General features: G+C 39.7%; 2 protein-coding genes across 2 annotated transcripts in view; both read right to left on the reverse strand.

The window, feature by feature from the left end:
• LOC116311487 (basement membrane-specific heparan sulfate proteoglycan core protein-like) overlaps window positions 1-19,571 on the reverse strand; it is a 681,374-nt gene that overhangs the window by 186,159 nt on the left and 475,644 nt on the right. The window lies entirely within an intron of this gene.
• The window catches only part of LOC120439052 (basement membrane-specific heparan sulfate proteoglycan core protein-like), a 35,383-nt gene that overhangs the window by 4,200 nt on the left and 11,612 nt on the right, over window positions 1-19,571 (reverse strand). Inside the window, exons 4-11 of the mRNA XM_039609736.1 lie at window positions 18,190-18,456; window positions 16,068-16,346; window positions 12,757-13,023; window positions 4,744-4,851; window positions 4,569-4,584; window positions 4,398-4,489; window positions 2,972-3,022; window positions 2,791-2,853 (exon numbers count right to left, since the gene is read on the reverse strand). Of these exons, the coding sequence (XP_039465670.1) occupies window positions 2,791-2,853; window positions 2,972-3,022; window positions 4,398-4,489; window positions 4,569-4,584; window positions 4,744-4,851; window positions 12,757-13,023; window positions 16,068-16,346; window positions 18,190-18,456 (1,143 nt within the window). The remainder of the gene's footprint in view (window positions 1-2,790; window positions 2,854-2,971; window positions 3,023-4,397; window positions 4,490-4,568; window positions 4,585-4,743; window positions 4,852-12,756; window positions 13,024-16,067; window positions 16,347-18,189; window positions 18,457-19,571) is intronic.

The following is a 19,571-nucleotide window of genomic DNA, read 5'->3' on the forward strand; positions in this document are numbered from 1 at the left end:
TAAGTTTTTCTTGATTATGGCTATCAACGGCTTGTGGTCAGTCTCTGCCACAAATGTTGGCAAACCATAGACATAGGTGTGGAACTTTTCAAATCCAAAAACAAGCCCCAATGTCTCTTTTTCTATTTGGGCGTAGCGAGATTCTGTCTCTGTCATTGCTCTTGAGGCATACGCCACTGGTCTCCAGTGGTCTCCATAAGCCTGCAACAACACCGCGCCGATCCCGGCCTTCGATGCATCTGTTGACACTTTTGTTCTTCTGTTTGGATCAAAATACGCCAAAACTGGCTCTGTTGTAAGTGTCTTTTTCAGTTGTTGCCACTCGTTTTCCAGTTCTTTATTCCATCTGAACTCGCAGCTATTGTGTAGAAGCTGTCTCAGGTGCACTGTTTTGGCTGCCAGGCTTGGGATGAATTTTCCAATAAAGTTAACCATTCCTAGGATTCTCAACACACCTTTTTTATCTTCAGGACGTGGCATTTCCAGTATAGCTCGTAGTTTTTCCTTGTCCGGCTCGATGCCTTCAGCTGTCAGCTTGTCACCGAGAAAGGTAATGTCACCCACGCCAAACTGACATTTTGCTCTGTTCAGTTTAAGTCCATAACGTTTCACTCTTTCCAAAACCTTTGCTAGTCTCTCATTGTGCTGCTGTAGTGTGGATCCCCACAAAATGATGTCGTCCATATAAACTCTGACTCCCTCGATTCCTTCGATCATATGCTCCATGGTCCTGTGGAATATCTCAGGAGCTGAAGAAGTTCCAAAAGGCATTCTCAGGAAGCAGTAACGCCCAAATGGCGTGTTGAACGTGCAGTATTTTGTACTGTCCTCATGAAGCTTGAGTTGCCAAAATCCTTGAGACGCATCTAGTTTGCTAAAAAATTTTGCACCAGCCATTTCACTTGTTATTTCTTCTCTTGTAGGTATCTGGTAATGCTCTCTTTGTATGTTGGCATTTAAGTCTTTCGGATCCATGCAAACTCTAAGAGCGCCGGTTGGTTTTTTTAATGCACACCATGGAATTAACCCATTCAGTAGGTTCTTCAACTTTTCTTATAACTTCCAGTGCCTCCATCCGCTCTAGTTCCTCTTTAAGCTTGTCTTTAAGAGCAGCTGGAACACGTCGAGGTGCATGAACCACAGGCTGAGCTCCTTCTTTCAGCTTTATCTTGTAGGTGAAGGGTAAGACTCCAAACCCCTTGAATATGTCTGGGTACAGATCCACTATTTCTTTCACACTTTTGGGATCAGAGCTGTTTATGCTGTATACCCGTCTGACTAGGCCGAGTCTCTCACATGCTTTATCTCCCAACAGAGATTCATGTCCCTCCGGCACAATGATAAACATCAGACTGTGATATTTTCCTTTAACTTGTACCCTGAGCCTGCATTTACCTTTGGTTTTGATTGGTTCTCCATTATATGCTTGGAGTAAACTGTTATTTTGGAATATGTGTGGTTTCGTTTTCATTGCTTTCACATCCAGCTCATTCACCAGATTAGCCTTGGCTCCTGTGTCCAGTTTGAAAGTTACCAGGGCTCCATTCACTGGTAACGTCTCTGTCCATTTGTCCTGCTTCACTGTACTGACTGCAGGTTGGTCCATGGGTGTATCATGCTGCATTACCATTCCCACAAAAAACGTGTCACTGAGAGCAGTTTCTTCTACTGTGTGTACTCTTTCTTTTTGCTTATTCTTTGAAAAACATTGCTTGGCAAAATGGTTTTGTCCATTGCATTTTTTGCATATTTTACCATAAGCTGGGCATTGTTTCCTTCCATGTTTTGTGCCACATCTTTTGCACAAGAACGTGTCTTTTGATTCTTTCTGTTCTTTTTTTATACGTGCGCCCTGCCTGCCGTGTATTAACTGCGGCTACAGCTGTGCTTTCCGTGTCTGTTTCCCTCGGCGACCCGCTGAAGGTTTTTGCATGTTGTATTGCAAGCTCACTGGCATGACATACTTTCACAGCACTTGCTAGAGTCAGATCCGCCTCCCTCAGAAGCCTCTCTCTTATCTTTGTATCTTTTATTCCAAATACGATCTGATCTCTTATCATAGATTCTTGCAGCTGTCCAAAATTGCATGTTCTTGCCTTTAACTTGAGGTCAGTCAGAAACGTATCAAAACTCTCTGAAGGTTGTTGTATACGTGACCGAAAGACATACCTCTCAAATGTTTCATTCTTTCTGGGCGAACAGTGTTCATCAAACTTTCTCACTACTTCGTCAAACTTTTCTTTGTCTTCTGCAGTTGCGAACACAAACGTGTTATATACTTCCACCGCTTGTGGACCTGCTACGGTAAGAAGCAGTGCAATCTTCCGTGTATCAGGCTTACTATCTAGGCTGACAGCTTGCAGGTATAGCATAAACCGCTGTTTAAAAGTTCGCCACTCACAGTCCACATTTCCGTTCCAGTTGACGGCATCTGGCGGCTTAACACTGTCCATGATGACCTGCTTTACTGGTTCACTCCTGGTACCATGTCGTGTTTTAATAAAACATCAGTAGTAGTGAGCAAGCTTCTTTATTTTAACGTGGCTCACACCCATGCATGTAAACATAACCAGTCGCTGCTTCTACGACACAGTATAAATCACAATTTGGTTTAGACAGCCCCCTAGTGGTGAAGCTGAACTAACCCACATAACTCCTATCAACACAATCATCAGAATATTTAACATGAGAAAATAATTAACTGTTAAATTTTTTAAAACTTTATTTATTGTATTTTTACATTACATTTACATTGATTATTTTTCAACTGCACATGTTTTATGTACTCACTCTTCTTTCCAAAGTTTTTAAGTTCAATAAGAGCGTATGTGGCATCTTGATGTTCATCTGATCCTGAAATGTTCATATTTTAGTTACAGGATTGTAAATATGTCACATGGAATTGGTTTCATTAAATCAAAAACAAGTTTCATCTCTAAATGTTCTGTGCTTTTCAACACATATACTGTACCATTTCTGTTGTCTTCCACGTGCCTAACAGATTCATAGAGGTTATTGGTACCTAAAAGAAGACAAGCCAGAGTCACATTAATCATTTTGTAGCGACTTCCACAGTCGCTAGAGGCCGGGGATGGAGCCTGCCTATTTGCCTGACGCGCTGTCAACTTTACGCAATAATGCGAGAGGTGGAATTGCTTACTTGTTTATTAAAGTGCTTTGAGAGTTTACAGAGTAATGTGATCGGCTCGCGATTCAGACTCTTAAAACATCACAGGCTCTAATGCAACAAGGGGAAACTCGTTGTGCAGCGGTCAACAAAAACTACGGCTACCCAGCCCTCCTCTCTGTCAAAATCAAACCAGTGAATGACAGACTGACAACGCCCTCTTAATGTCACCGCTCGCACCCACGTGACTCCCGTTACACATCACCATAGCAACCAAACAAATGAAAACCCAGTGATCATCAAAATTCAATACATTTAATTATGGCTCCTACACATTTTAATAAAAACCTAAAGGAGAGTTTATATAATTCTGTTTAAGTTAAAAACCAGGACTATGAGATGTTTTCAGACCATGAACCCATAATGTTGTTACTGTTTGTGTTGATATGATATGAAACAATAACATTGTGGATTTTTTCAGTTGAGTTAAAAATACAATCAGGTTGTAAAATCCTGTTTTTTTTTGTTTTTTTTTTTTTGTTTTTTTCTCATTTTATGTGCATGTGTCAGTTTGATGTTTGGATGTTTGTCCAACTGGATTTTGATAAACTTTCTTTGAAAAACTGCTGATCTGTCAGGGTCCTGGGTCTGATGACTCAGTGTTTTGTGTTTGTTTATATTATCTTATGTTCTTGTTTATTCTGGTTATGTCTTTTGTTATGATTTGCTATTTGTTAGGTTTCTGTTCTGTGCTCCCTCTGTTCCTGTTCAGTCAGTTTTGAGTCTGTCTCTGCATGTGTGTTGAGTTTCCTGTTTTACTTTGAAGGTCTGTGTCTCATGTCAGTGTTTTCAGTGTTGTGGGCTCCTCTGTCTCGTCTGTGTAATCAGTGTCAGCCGTGTCTCCCAGCTGTTTCCCCTGAGTCCTGTTCACCTCTTGTATTTAGTGTCCGTGTCTTCTCCTGCTCGTCGTCGCGTCGTCCCTCATTTTACACTGTGTGTTCTGTTTGCTAGCTCGCCTCACTGTTTAGTTTATTTTGCGTTCTCAGTTTAGTTCGTTTTCTGTTCTGTTGCAATCCAGCAATAAAGCTGAGTGTTTTTGAGTTTACTTCTGCCTCTGTGAGTCCTGCTCTTGGGTCCACCATTCCTGCCTACCTTCACACAGCCATGACATGATCACACTGAACCTAAGAACTGTTTGTGTTAATGAAGACTTAATGACTTAAGTCAATATTAATAATGATAAGATTATTTAAATGGTTTAAATACTGACCAGGATGGGGAGAGTCGTACACATGAGTTTCATCCTGGTTGACTCCATGATTTGTGGAGGAGCCCGGACTGTGACTCTCAGACTGGATCGACCTAAAACATGAAATAAATACAATAAACTCAAAAGTAACTGATGTTTGTTTAAAATAATAATAAAAAGTATTTTACCAACCTGGTGAAGCAGGAATCTGTGAAAGAGACAAATGTTATTACACATGTTTGTCATGTATAAATTGTTCCACTGATATTTAGTGTCATGAGATCAGAATACATGTATATGTGTGAATAATTAAAGTGTATGTAGTAAATAAACTCTCTAATACAGCATGAAAAGAAGAGGCTCTTACACTTGGACTGTCTGCAGCGATACAACAAGAGCAGGAGAATAATAATGAGAGAGACTCCACAAACCAGTCCAACCATCAACCACACAGGAGATGAACTGTGTCCAGTTACTGTAACAACAAATAATAATTAATTATTAATAAAGTATAAAAGAAGCACTCTGAGAGCACAAACCTCTGCTAAAGCAGCTCACTCTGTTGACAGTATTTTCTGTATTTTCTGTGTATTTATTTTGTTTTATTTGTACTGTGAGAAGTTTGTAGTGCAGTAAAAATAAGTCCAAAGGCAGATTAATTTCAACATGGCAAGAAAGGCAGATGTGAAATGTAAAAGTGAGGTCAGAGGTCAAACGTAACATAATATTTTGAATCTTTATACAATACTTTCTATATGTTGACAAGACACAGCACCTTTGTAAGAATCATAGTTTCTGTGTTATAAGGATTTTTATTTAGTCATAAAGTTGACCTTGAAGACCTCGGTGGATGTGAGCCAAATGTTAATGGATAGTTAATGTAGCCAGATGGGCTACTCGCCTTTTTCTTTTTCTCTCTCTCCCTCGCTCGCTCTCTCCTGCACGCGCTCTCGGCTACGCAACTAGGTTAATTGGGAACCCACCTACATATTGATTGCAGGGTGGCGTCAGTCCGTATAAAGTTAAGCCGGTGTTCTCCTGGTTTACTCCTCCCATGCTTCTGGCGCAACACAGCAGTAAATGCTGGCCTATTGTTACGGATTAATTTACCGAAACAATCGGATTGTGACAGCTACAGGTAGGCTTCCGTTTGACCTCTGATTTCTCTCAGAAGTAGTGGAACTAGTAGTAATATTTCTGCGGCCCGTTGTAGCGCGGCTGTTTCTCTTTTCCTTTTACTCCAGCCGTGGTGGAGAGAAGCGTTTGAATTATGTCCACCGTGCAGTATAGTGCCTCCGGTCTTGGGGTAAGCCGCTTATATTATAGCTTCTAGTATTTGTAAATTTAAGGATATTAAGGTTATATTTGCCCTCGTACCCTCTGTGACCAATCGCCTGATTTTAAATGAAGAGTTGAGACGCCTGCCTAGTTGCTGTTTCAGGGCTCCTCCGCAGTGGAGCTGCGGTCTTGTTTTGTCTTGTGTTCCGTTCTGTTGGCTGTCTTGTTTTGCTCCTGCTGTTTTGCCTCGCCTCACCTCCTTGGGGCTTTGGGTTTTACTGAGAGCCCCTTCTGGACTATTGTTTGCACTCCAGCTTCCGTGGCTGGCTAGGGCGATCCTCAGCTGCATATCAGGCTGGTGCTAAGAAACTGATACTGCCTCCGCTGGTTGCTCCCGGTTTGTGGGGAGCTGCACGAGACTGAGCCAGACTGTGGACCATCGTAACCAGCACCAGCTGTGGGTTGACTCGCGGAGTGCAAGTATTTCCGATCTGGTGTGTGTGTGTGGGTGGGTGTGTGTGTGTGTGTGTGTGTGTGTGATTTTGTAAAAATTTAAGTTTTTCTTTTATTGTTTTTATTATATAGAGAGCCTGTTATTTGGTGTCCCATGTTTTATTCTTTTAATGTCTTGTGCTTTTATTTCAGTGAACTGAGGATCTTCCAGCGGCCGTGGGACCTCAGGTGGCGAGTCGTTTTCCACACTTCCTTTGTTGTACAGCACTGGGTGAATAGACTGTAGTGTGTGTGTGTGTGTGTGTGGGGGGGGTTGTTTGTTTGTTTTTTTTGTTTTTGTTTTTTGTGTTTGGTTTTTTTTTTTTTTTTTTTTTGTGGTTTTCTTTTTGGTCCACCGCTGCTGGTAAGTCCCAGTTCTGTGTTTATTATTGTAATTTGGGACACAGTTTTAAATGATACTACATTCAGCGCTCTGTCATTGTTGATGTTTTATCTTATTTTATACTAATAAATTAAATTGTGTTAATATTTGAGCCGGCCTCAGTGTGCATCCCTGAACCTGTGCAAACGCTGTGTGTGTGTTGTGTTTTTTTTTTTTTTTTTTTTTTTTTTTTTTTTTTTTTTTTTTTTTTTTTTTTTTTTTTTTTTTGTATTACCTTTTATTCCCAAACGATTTTATATTTCCTGGCGGTGAAATTCCCCTAGGTGGCGTTGTCATTTTATTTTATTTTTTTTATCTAACCCCGCTTTTTTTTTTATCTAACCACTTGGTCACATTAACATGACTGCAGCTCCTCAGTGGGGTAACCAGGCCAGGTCTGCTAGGATCCTTTCTAGGAAAATAAGATTTGTATGCTAACAGATTTTCCACTAGTTTCCAGTTCCTTCCTGCTTCAAGATTCGTTTTCATGCCATCATTCAGAGCTGGACTGGCCATCGGGCATACCGCATTTGCCCGGTGGGCCGCTGGCGATTTTTTTGTTTTTATGGGCCGATGGATATTTTTTTTTTTTTTTTTTTTTTAGGAAGGGTGTATATAATGAAAGGTGTTGGATTGGTCATGATCGACTCTGGGCTGGACCAATTACAGCCGAGGAGGCCGGATGCACCCTCCCCCTTGTTTAGCAATAGACGAACTAAAGAAAATGGAGAACAAAAAAAGGAAAGGTGTTTATGAAAATATCACTAAATCTGTCATTTATTAATTTTAATATTAATTAATGATCATGTCTCACCTCTAGTGTTCTTGGTCTTAATTTAAGGTTTTTCCTATAGCGATTGACAGATCACGTGACTTTCGCGCATTGAATGCCGGGAACTCGAGGCAAAACAATCCAAGTACCGCATCAAATGCAAGCATTTGCAGCACCGCAAAACGTTCATTCTCCGGTTCCAATACCTTCTTGGTTTTTCTTTGCCCCCCAAAAAAGGAATGTACAAAACGAAGGAGAACAATGCCGGACCGTACAAAGACAGACTCGACGAAAAGGCAAAGAAAAGAGACGAGGAACAAATCAAAGGAGTGAAAGGGTCAGACCCTTACGAGCACACAGAGTGGACAAAAGATGTTAGCGTGCTGCCCAACTTTCACCACGCTCAGATTTATAATTATACGGTTCTTGGAGTGAGTGCATACACTCATGAAGTTTTTAGTAACTTCAGGTCACTGCAACAAGGCCAGGTACAGTTTACCGACGGATGGGTACAGGACCTTGAAATGCACCGTGTAGAACGAAAGACCATCGTACGTATCGTAAGTTTACCAGTCTCACAATTCGTCTTCATAAATACACATTCGTTAACCGTTTATTAATATAACCTTTGAGCTCACGGTAATTAATTAGTAGTAGAAATAATTTCTGGTAGGCATTACAGAAATGTAGCAGTGACAATAATATTGTATGTTGTAATCGCACTGGACAATTAGTGATACAAAACAACTGTTTTATCCTGTGAATAAAAGTATATGTTTTTGTCAATGTACCGTGGTAATAACAGAAGCGAAACGCAATATTGTGTCAGGACAATTCACTATTTATGCACAATAAATAAAGGAGCATAGCGCAACAATTTCTGTTCAGCGCCAGACTTGCTTGCAACCTATATCACCAATTATGTTAAGAAAAGTGACGTATTAACTACTACAAAACACTGACCTTTGTGGGAATGCTTGGAGCAGACTAACATGTGAGCTGGAGTGTTCTGAGACGTTATATTTGGTATATCCAGACCATCCGTCGGCTCTTACTTCAGAAACATGGCTTAAAAAATTTCTCTTCAACGACGTAATCCGATTAAAAAAAACGATCTCTTTACCCATCGGCTTCCCGTGGCTGTCATGCGACCGGCTATTGCAGTTAATAATACAACAGCTTCTTGCCATTTTTTGGGTTTCTTTTTATGGCTGTGTAACTGAGTTCAATTGAAAGCCTGCGTGCGCTAGTACCTCTTGCCTCAAGTTCCCAGAATCCTTTGCGGTTTTACCCCTGAATGACGTCACATTTTCAATCTCTATCCTGGTGGGCCGGTCTCTAGTCAAAATGCCCGGGCCGATTTTTTGTCCCAGTCCAGCCCTGCCATCATTCACCTCCACTTAGACGCCTGCCACCTTGGATCATTACCCCCCTATTCACCACCACCGCTGCCCCCCTTGGAGCCTCTTCCTCACTTGCCTGCAGTGGCATTCCTAGCCTGTCTGGTGCCCTGGGCGAGCACACACAAAGAGAGTATGCATAGTATGCAAACGGCTACCAAACAGCCATCACAATTCGTCATACAATGAGAACAGGACAAATCAACAATTGACAATGACTAATTAATATTGTGCTGAACACAGTCCAAAAGATTCAGTAAGCTACATCAGTGTCTACTGTTTACTATCATAGCTAAGTGACTAACAAACGTAAACAGACGTTTTCACTATCACGACTTATTGATATCTTGTTGTATCTCTGTTTTGGTCAGTGCTATCCTCTATGCTGTTGCATGCTGGGGCAGCAGGTTGAGGGTCACAGATGCCAACAGACTAAATTAACTGATCCACAAGGCCAGTAATGTTGTGGGGATGAAGCTGGACTCCGTTAGCGTGGTGTGTGAGAGGCAGGTGTTGTCCAAGATAAAGACAATGTTGGATAATGCCTCCCACCCACTCCATGACATGCTGGGTAGTCACAGGAGCACGTTCAGTGAGAGACTGAGATTACCAAAAAGCACCACTGACCGACACAGAAAATCACTCCTACCTGTGGCCATCTCCCTGTACAACTCCTCCATCTAACACAGTGTGAACACTGCAATAGTTACACCCTTTTTACACACGCTCTTTTCTACTCTGTAATATTCTTGTCAATTTTCTTGATATTTATTTATAATCCCCTCTGTTAATCCTTGATATTTATAATTGAGTGATCTGCATATATTAGTGCTATTTCTTAAATGTGTAAAATCCAGGGGCGATTCTAGGATCAGAGCTTTGGGGGTGCTGAGCACCCAGAGAGCTGCCCAGCCAGGCAACATAAACTTTACTTGTCAAGATGAGACTTCTTCCCTGTCTCTGTCAGTCCCTGTACAATTTGATCAAAAAAAGTACAAAGCTTTGAATTAAAATACATAAATTATGCTAAATTCATATTTCAAATATCCTAAGCATTGTCTTCCCTTTTCTTCTTGTTTCAATGCCAGCCTGCTACATTTTTACGTTCTTAGGCTGCTCATTCTGATTTAATGCGCTTACTTTTTAGTGCGACTTTTCATTTTAGTAACAGATTGGAATTTTTTGTTGTAAGATTTATGAGTTTCATGCTAGACATTGTGAGCTTGACATTTTCTCAGGTGGTACACACTGTAAAAAGTTTGAGAAACACTGATAAGTGTATGTGTGCTTTTGGAAAACATTTAAAGCTGCTGTACAGAATCTTTGAAACAAGCTAGCTTAAAACATTTTTAGAATATAAACAGAGCATCTGCTTCTCTTTACAGCTCCTCACTCCACCAAGGCACCGTTTGGCACTTTCTGATGTGCGCAAATGTGGTGCACGTACTGCAGCAGTCATACAGACAACTGGACAGTCCAAAAGTTGGCCTACCTATTACTGGCTGAGGTTTTAGTAGAGTTGTGGCTGAACCACATAAAAATATATCATTAATTTTAATCTCCCCAATCAATGATAATGTTATGTTGGAATGTTGTTAAAGAGGCTCAAAAACTGTTTCAACCCAGTTTGTTTTGCAGATTCTGTATAGTAGCTTTAATATAGGGAGAGCACAACTTCCAGATTGTGTGAGTAAAATCAGATTTTTTCTCTTTGTCAGTTTAACAGTTTCTGTTTTGCCTGTCACTGTTCCCTGTCTGTTTTCTTACCTGGTTCTTCCTGACCTTGTACTTTCTCCTCACGTTCCCCTCTTTCCTCTCTCCCTCTTTGGACTGACAATCATACACAAATAGATTGTATTCAATTAGATGAAAAAATGACATTAATATGAAAAAATACTATTAAGATCACTAATAAAAACATCCTCTCAGTGTACTTTCAACCAAAAGGCAAATAACCAAACCACATGAACATCTAATAAAAGATATAAATATTGAAACACTGATCCAACATTATCCTTTATTGATGGATCATTTGATTTTACACTTTAACCTGAATGTGGCTCCTTTTTTTGAAAAAACTTCCTTATATCCATTATGAACCTGGCTGTCTCTCTGTACACAAACACACACACACACAGACAACAAGAGTTATAAGGTTAATGGGCATCCAGTCAGTTAGCTAGTTAGTACCTTGGGTTTAATATCGGCACATGCAAATACGACAAAATAACCAGCTTCTCTCGTTCCATTTCAAACAGGACAGTGGTAACAACAGTAGGCTACAGACAATTTTAAGTTTTAGATTTTAAATAGGCTGTATAAATATCAATGGGAGCAACAGGACGGTCAAATGTCGCTGATTTTACTACAGAGTAGGACGGACTGAAGGGTAGCAAACCATCTCTACCATCGCTCTGGCAGAAAGGGCGCTAGAGCCATAGTAGGGGACAGGTGAGCTGGAACAAACCATTTTGGATGGGGGGGGGGAGATATCTGTACTTTTGTTGTTAAACTATTACGTCGCAACCAAGTAGTGTATGGTTTTTATATTTTTAGTAGTGTGTCACACAAACAGCAAATATTGTCAAAAAAGTAAGAAACCTTTGGGGGTGCTTTGATTCATTTTGGGGGTGCTTCCTAACTCTTTATATATACCTAACTCTTTATATGGTTAGGAAGGAGTCAGACCATGTTTCTTTTTAGCTGAAGCACCCCCAAAAATGGGCTAAAAACACCCCTGGTAAAATCTGTAATATAATGTATTGTTTGGAGTTTAGTCTGTTACTGTTTTAGAATTTCTTCTTGGAGCAACTGTAACCCGCATAATTTCCTTAGGGATTAATAAAGTATTCTGATTCTGATTGTTTCAGGATGACCTGCCATTATCCAATGACACATCTGCTTCCTGTATCTTTTGCTCGTTTCTCCTCCTTTTCTTTTCTCTTTTTTCTAAACTGAGCACCTGATGGCTTTGAACTTTTCTTGTCCATCTTCCATTGGTTTTAATTTTGCACTCCAGTATGAACACAAATCCCCCAACCCGAGGTTCACCACAACATAACCTAATAAACTACACCTTAGTTCACAGACTTGCTTTGTCTAGGATTTATTTCTGGGATTTCACACAACCCAGGATTCAAATCATGAATACATAATTGGCTTGGATTTACAACATTATGAATGAAATGTTTTCTATTTGGAAGTAGCCGGGGCCCCTCCCCTTTCGACGGGTTGTGTGTGAGACTTTAAATCATCAAACTGTAAATTATAAATTTTAAATTGTTATTGATCCCTTTACCCCTAGTCCTAAAGTGTATATTTATTTTCTTACTCTTCTTATATTTATTGTTTGTTTACTTGCACTGCTGTAACTGGAGCCTCGTCGTCTCGTCTCTCTATATACTGGACTGCATGTAGCGGAGATGACAATAAAGTTTACTTTGACTTCAGCAGCGAGCAGGCGCACCGAGGGCTCTCGCGCTCACTTTTCGCGTATGAATTTCGAAAAAACATCGTTGCAAATTATAAGTCTGTATCATAATGTCTGCTGTTTTCGTGTTTGTTGGTTTGTTTTTATTTTGTTTTATTTTGTGAGTTGGTTATTAGATGCCGCTCCAGCCAGCCAGAAAATCCCCCGCCGCCCCGCCCTCTCCTCCCTGTGCCGCAAGCAGCAGGCGCACCTCGCAAACGGAGGGCGCCCTTACTCCCAGCAAATGGGCGATAGAAAACGGATCGGTGCCTATTCCATTCCCAATATGCGCTGGCATGATGTCGGGGCAGCATGAGTACGAGCAAATTGGGGTTTTTTGCCCCCCACCACATTGCCACCCTGGGTAACCGCCCATGTCAGCCGTATCAAAAACCACTACTGCTTGCCTGGCTGCCCACCCGTCAGCAGTTTCCACAGACCTCTGCCTCATCCACTAAACCCAGTCTTTGACAGTGATGGTTTTTATTCAAAAGCATGAAAGAAACAGCTATAAAGCTGTAAGAAAAACAAGTGTTTTCACTTATTTTGATAAAACAGATAACCTGGATGAAACATCTCCAACTTACATGATACAGTCAGTGTGATGTTATTACTCCACTGTGTTAACAAATACCCCCTTCTGCCCCGGCAGCTGTATCCTCCACTGTCAGACTCAGTAACTGTGATGATTCTGTATTCATTGGATGTTGGAGGTGTGTTTATCTTGGCTGGTCTCCATTCATACGTCCACTGAGCTCCTTCACCTCCCTGAATCTCACATCTGACAGTGACTGTCTCACCGCTGTATATCTGAGTCCAGGATGGCTGCAGGGTCACAGTGGGCTTATTGGGAACTGTTCACATAAGAATGATCCAGTTAGAAGAAGAGAAACATAAAAACTCTGCTGTTCATAACACCAGAGTACAGTGACTACAAAACAACTGATTCACAGACAGTTTGAAGACTGAACATCAAAACAAAATCACAATAAAACAATTTTTAGCTTTCACACTGTAACACAACATTTTAATATTAAATGTATTAGAATTTACTTTGTAAAGTTATATTTTATTTATATTCCAAGACTCACAGATTTTTCTGCTTTACTTTTACTTTGAGGTTAAAATCAGCGTGGATAACCAGAACACTGATGAAGCTGGGAGCCAGTATAAAAAATGGGAGTGCTGTGAGCCGATGTGATGTGTTTGAGTTAAAAGCCTGGCAGCTTAAATCTGTTTGGTCTGCAGTCATTCAGCTGATTGTTTGCTGAGACTGTTGCAGTAATCTAGGCAGGGGCACCGTAAGAGGAAGAAAAGTGATGACGAGTCTAAGAGCCTGTGACTGACAGGGCCTAGGAAAAAGTAGAACATGTAACTAGTTTTTAATGAAAATTATTAACCTATCACCACAAAATAATGTTTGCTTCACACGGTACTTTTAAATGTTTATGTTTCATAGCGTTAGTTTTGTTTTGTTTTTTCAACAAAGAAGAAAATCTGCCTCTCCCTTCCTATTTTCATGATCAGAAGCAACTTATCAGCTGACCTTAGAGTTCTGTTTGGAGTTTGTTTAGTTAAACGATCAGAGAGCTCTGAGGGAGTGAATCCATTCAGAGACTTAAAAACAAGCAGTTAAACAATCATTAGAGCCTGGCTGCTACCAAAATAAAGCATATCACACTAGCTTGGATGAAATAAATGCATGAATTACTTTCTCAAAGTGAGCAGATGACAGAACGTCCTTCATTTTAGCAAAGGCCCTCAGGAGGCAGAGTCTGGCTTTTACAACAGAATTTATTTATTTCTCAAATGAGAAACTGTCATCAAAGATCACCTGCAGAGTTTTTACAAAGGGAGTTCTGAACTTTTTCAGAGGAACAAGGTTACACTTAAGAGCAAAACGAGGGTCAGAAGGTTCAAATAATACAAACTCTGCTTTTTCATCATTTACATTCAAAAAAAATGTATTGCCGACCATGATTTTATGTCATCAAGGCAGTCTAGCAAAACTTTTACAGAGACTGTAAAACTCCTTTTAACCTGGTGTCATCTGTTGGAAGGGTGGTTTTTAGGAGTTTGATGGGCAGCAAACATTATTATTAAATAATTAAAATCCCAAAGAGTTAGAATGCAGTCAAATCTTTATATGATTGCGAAGAAAAGGGTGGAAATAAAATCCTTGTTTAACTTGAGGGGATGATAAACAAGCACAGGAGGAGACAGATCCACCATAAATAATTATAGTTCAGAGCTGCCATAAATATCAGCAGTGAGGTGTTGGCATATAAAAGGGTTAAAATTGATGCAAGACCTCTGCTGTAACCAGGTTCCTGCAGGAAGCTGCCTGTGACTGTTGCAGGTGGTGAGAGCTTTCAGTCAGCTGATAGAATTAAAACCTTTTTAGTTCCACCAGGTCTCAGCACAGAGACATATTTTAATTGGCTTTACTTTGTTTAAAAATGTATATCCAAAGAATTATTTAGGTTATATTCACCACTATTTAATAGCATAATTACAAACCTTTAAGCAGTAAAAATTTCTTCTACACCATTTTATTGATAAGAACAATATAAAAATGTAATAAATGGTTTGTACACATGTCATTGGTCTTGTACAAAATTTAAAAAAATGAAAAAACAGTATATCTAAGCAGAATATTTATCCATGTCTACACAGTGTTATATTTTTAGGATTGGCATGGTTTGCAATATTAACGTGGTCTCTGTGGTTCCTCTGAATCCAGGTGTGAGGAAATAAGACATGTGAATAGTGTCTTTGTCTTTAAATGGTAAAACTTTTTTTATTCTTATTTTTAAATTATTTCCTAAAAAGATAAACACATCACTGCTTTTGTCTTGTGATAAGGAGACAAAAATGTATTTTTCTTTCACTTCTGATTTTTTGTTGTCGTTGCTGTCTTGAAATCTTCCAGGAGAGATCAGCTGGTGGCAGCATGTGTTCAGGAGATTCAATGACAGCGTTACAGTTTTGTCTGAGTGTAGCTGGAGGACATTAGCTGACATTTAGTTTGAACCTCACACAGACAGTCATTAAGAGAAATCATCATAGGTCACATGGTCTAAGTGCAAGTACTGCGTATGTGTGTCATTATCATGAACATGAAAACATGCAGCATGTGTCTCAATTATCTGTCCAAGAAGAAGCATAAATGAGACTGAGCCCCTTCTAGTGTACACAGCAGTAGATTTGCCACCATTTGTTTTCTACAACATTTGATATAAATTATTTTTTAAGCAGTGTCTTCATGCTGAGACTTTGTAAAATAATCATAAATGTAAACGTGTGACAGGAAACAGTTAAAAACATGAAGCAGGCTGGGCCCAGCAAAATGTATAACTTATAAAAACCTTATGAAGCAGGTCTTTAAGAAATTGTGTTCTGACGTTTAACAAAACCATTATTTGTCATTTATTTAAAATTAATAAATAAATTCATGTCATGAACATCAGTTAGTGGAATCAATCTAAGTGTAACCTCTAATGAGAAAGGCTAATGTAGCAGACCAGTCTCTAATAAAATGAGGCCAAATTACAGTCAAACCTGAAACTTCAATGAATTAACTTCAAAAATGCTAAAAACAAATGAACTGATCTCAGTAGCTGCACATGTGAAGCTACTGAGGTGAAGAAACTGGGAAAATTACATTTGTATTTAATTTTTTCTTCATACTAACAAAATATTTTTCATTCTTCAGATGTTTCATTTTGAGTGATTAATGTTTATTTTTATAAGTACATCAATACTTTTTTATTACTTTGATAATAAAGAAAAAAGCCTTCAGTGTTGTTGAAAGACAAATTTTTTTTTGTCTTTTTTAATGAAACATTCTGGAAAATAAATTAAAACACATAGTGTGAGTGAAATATCTCCAACTTACGTTTTACATTCAGTGTGATGATGTCACTCCACTCTGTCCAGGAAGAGCTTCTTTTACCCCGGCAGCTGTATACTCCACCATCAGACTCAGTAACTGTGATGATTCTGTCTTCACTGGATGTTGGAGGTGTGTTTAACTTGTCTGGTCTCCATTCATACGTCCACTGAGCTTCACCTCCATGAATCTCACATCTCACAGTGACTGTCTCACCGCTGTTTATCTCACTGCTGTTTATCTGAGGCCAGTTGTGTTGCAGGAACACAGTGGGCTTAGGAGGAGCTGTTCAAATAAAAATACAGGGTGGGCCATTTATATGGATACACCGTAATAAAATGGGAATGGTTGGTGATATTAAAGTCCTGTTTGTGGCACATTAGTATATGTGAGGGGGCAAACTCCTCAAGATGGGTGGTGACCATGGTGGCCATTTAGAAGTCGGCCATCTTGGATACAACTTTTGTTTTTTCAATAGGAAGAGGGCCATGTGGCATATCAAACTTACTGGTAATGTCACAAGAAAAACAATGGTGTGCTTGGTTTCAACGTAACTTTATTCTTTCATGAGTTATTTACAAGTTTCTGACCACTTATAAAATGTGTTCAATGTGCTGCCCATTGTGTTGGATTGTCAATGCAACCCTCTTCTCCCACTCTTCACACACTGATAGCAACACCGCAGGAGAAATGCCAGCACAGGCATCCAGTATCCGTAGTTTCAGGTGCTGCACATCTTGGTATTTGGTGTGGTATATGGGGTACAACGATAGTGGGTCCATTCTTCATCAATGGAAACCTCAAGGCCACTGGATATTTGAAATTGCTACATGATGATGTGTTTCCCTCTTTATGCACTGAAGCTGGCACGTTCCCTGAGTTTTTCCAGCAAGATGGTGCACCACCACATTATGGGTGCCAGTTCCGAGCATTCCTAGATGAACAGTTTCCTGGAAAGTGGATTGGTCGTCATGGGCCAGTTGAATGGCCCCCAAGGTCTCCCGATCTGACCCCCTTAGACCTTTATCTTTGGGGTCATCTGAAGGCAATTGTCTATGGTGTGAAGATACGAGATGTGCAGCACCTGAAACTACGGATACTGGATGCCTGTACTGGCATTTCTCCTGCGGTGTTGCTATCAGTGTGTGAAGAGTGGGAGAAGAGGGTTGCATTGACAATCCAACACAATGGGCAGCACATTGAACACATTTTATAAGTGGTCAGAAACTTGTAAATAACTCATGAAAGAATAAAGTTACGTTGAAACCAAGCACACCATTGTTTTTCTTGTGACATTACCAATAAGTTTGATGTGTCACATGGCCCTCTTCCTATTGAAAACAAAAAGTTGTATCCAAGATGGCCGACTTCTAAATGGCCACCATGGTCACCACCATCTTGAGGAGTTTGCCCCCTCACATATACTAATGTGCTACAAACAGGACTTTAATATCACCAACCATTCCCATTTTATTACGGTGTATCCATATAAATGGCCCACCCTGTATAATAATAATATATCATTAGCAGACTCATAATTTGATTTGTAAATCAACAATAAAAAGTTTTGTTTTGATTAAATAAATCAAACCAGGTAATTTTCTGATCTTTTTATTCCACTATGTACGTACAGTAGTTCTACATCTTTCCATTTACATATTTATACATTTATGAACATACAATCCTTGAGTTGTCAGTTAACTGCTGTTTCCTGCTATGAGTAAACATACCCGCAGTTAGAGAAAGGTTAACGCAGTCTCTCCTAAAATGAGGCCAAATTGTAGTCAAATTAAAACTTTGAGGAATTAGAAAAAAGAAAAATGCTAAAACAAAAGAACTGCATCATGACACTGAGCTGCAGTGATGAAAACTCCACATGTGCAACAACTGAAGTGAAGAAAACTGCGATAATTACATTTGTTTTTTTCATTTTTCATCAAACTTTCTGAATATCACTGTCAGTTATTACTGTATATTTTTATAATTACATTAAAAGCTGTTGTACGCTACTTTTGATACTAAACTAAAACAAAACCTAAAGTTCTGTTAAAAGACAATATTTGTTTGTCTTTTTGGATAAAACATGCAATATAAATTAAAATGAATGAAAGAAATATGTTCAACTTACATGATACAGTCAATGCTGTGAAATCACTCCACTCTGTCCAGGAAGAGCTTCTTCTGCACCGGCATCTGTATCCTCCACCATCAGACTCAGTAGCTCTGCTGATTCTGTATTCTCTGGACGTTTCATTTAATTTTAACTGGCCTCGTCTCCATCCATATGTCCACTGAGCTCCTTCACCTCCCTGAATCTCACATCTGACAGTGACTGTCTCACCTCTGTATATCTGAGTCCAGGATGGCTGCAGGGTCACAGTGGGCTTAGGAGGAGCTGTTCAAATAAAAATATATCATTAGCAGAATTATAGAAAATCATCATTGAAACTGTCCTGGTTTTTATTGCTCTTGTTAATGATAATTATCATTTGTAATAATTTTTATTTAAAAATTAAAACAGGTCATTTGATGATATTTAGAATCAGCAGAGTGAATGACAACAATCAATAACCCTGAGTTTTCTGTTTCTGTCTCACTTTGTGTCTTCTGTGTGTTTTGGTCTTAATGTTGTGTTTATAAATCTGTGGAATAATCAAAACATCTATTCTGTATAGAAACGTTTTGTTCTGTGGCTGATTGTGACTCAGAGAAAATAGATGTCTTTTCATGTTGGGTCTCTGCCTTCTAGAGAGGCCATGACAGTAATACAGCTGAGTTTCTTTTTATCCTGAATTTGTTTTGCTATTGTCTGAAATGTTCCAGCAGAGAAGCAGCTGATGGCAGCATCTGTTCAGCATCTGTTCAGCATCTGTTCTGCATCTGTTCAGCATCTGTTCAGCTTGAACCGTTCTTCCCATTCTATGCAAGGCCACCTGGGTTGGCTGGAAGACTGTTTACTTAGCCTGGCAGGGCGAAGGACACTGTCTCAGCTGAACTCTGGACACACACACACAGACATATATACACATGCAGATGTACACTCATCCCCCCTCCCCCTCCAAACTTATTCCCTTCTGATGCTAACGGTGGATCATGGAGACCAGCGCATAGGCTGCAGGCCCGGCTGTACTGTCTACATTGGCTGTCTCTCACCCTTTACCCATCCCTGTTGCTTGTCATGTGTTTCTTTGGTGTATTAAGAGTTTTTTCATGTGCTATGTGCAGAGGTGTTTTTTTCTGTTCTCAAACTGATCTCCCTGTTGGAGCTCAGTCTGGGGGGAGTTATTTTTTTCTCCTTATCTTTCCTCATTTTGTGCTTTTTCCATGTTATACCCCTCTGACCTGTCTTCCCCATGTGATGTTTTTGTGTAATGTATGTATGGTCGGAAGGTTAAGACGGCGCTGGCACGGCTGGCAGCCTTAATCCAATTTCCCTCGGGATGAATAAAGTATAATCAATCAACCAATCAATCAATCAAAGCGTTTCAACAACAACATTTAAAGTTTTGT

This window comes from Oreochromis aureus, linkage group 3 (assembly GCF_013358895.1).
Source record: "Oreochromis aureus strain Israel breed Guangdong linkage group 3, ZZ_aureus, whole genome shotgun sequence".
Taxonomy (NCBI): domain Eukaryota; kingdom Metazoa; phylum Chordata; class Actinopteri; order Cichliformes; family Cichlidae; genus Oreochromis; species Oreochromis aureus.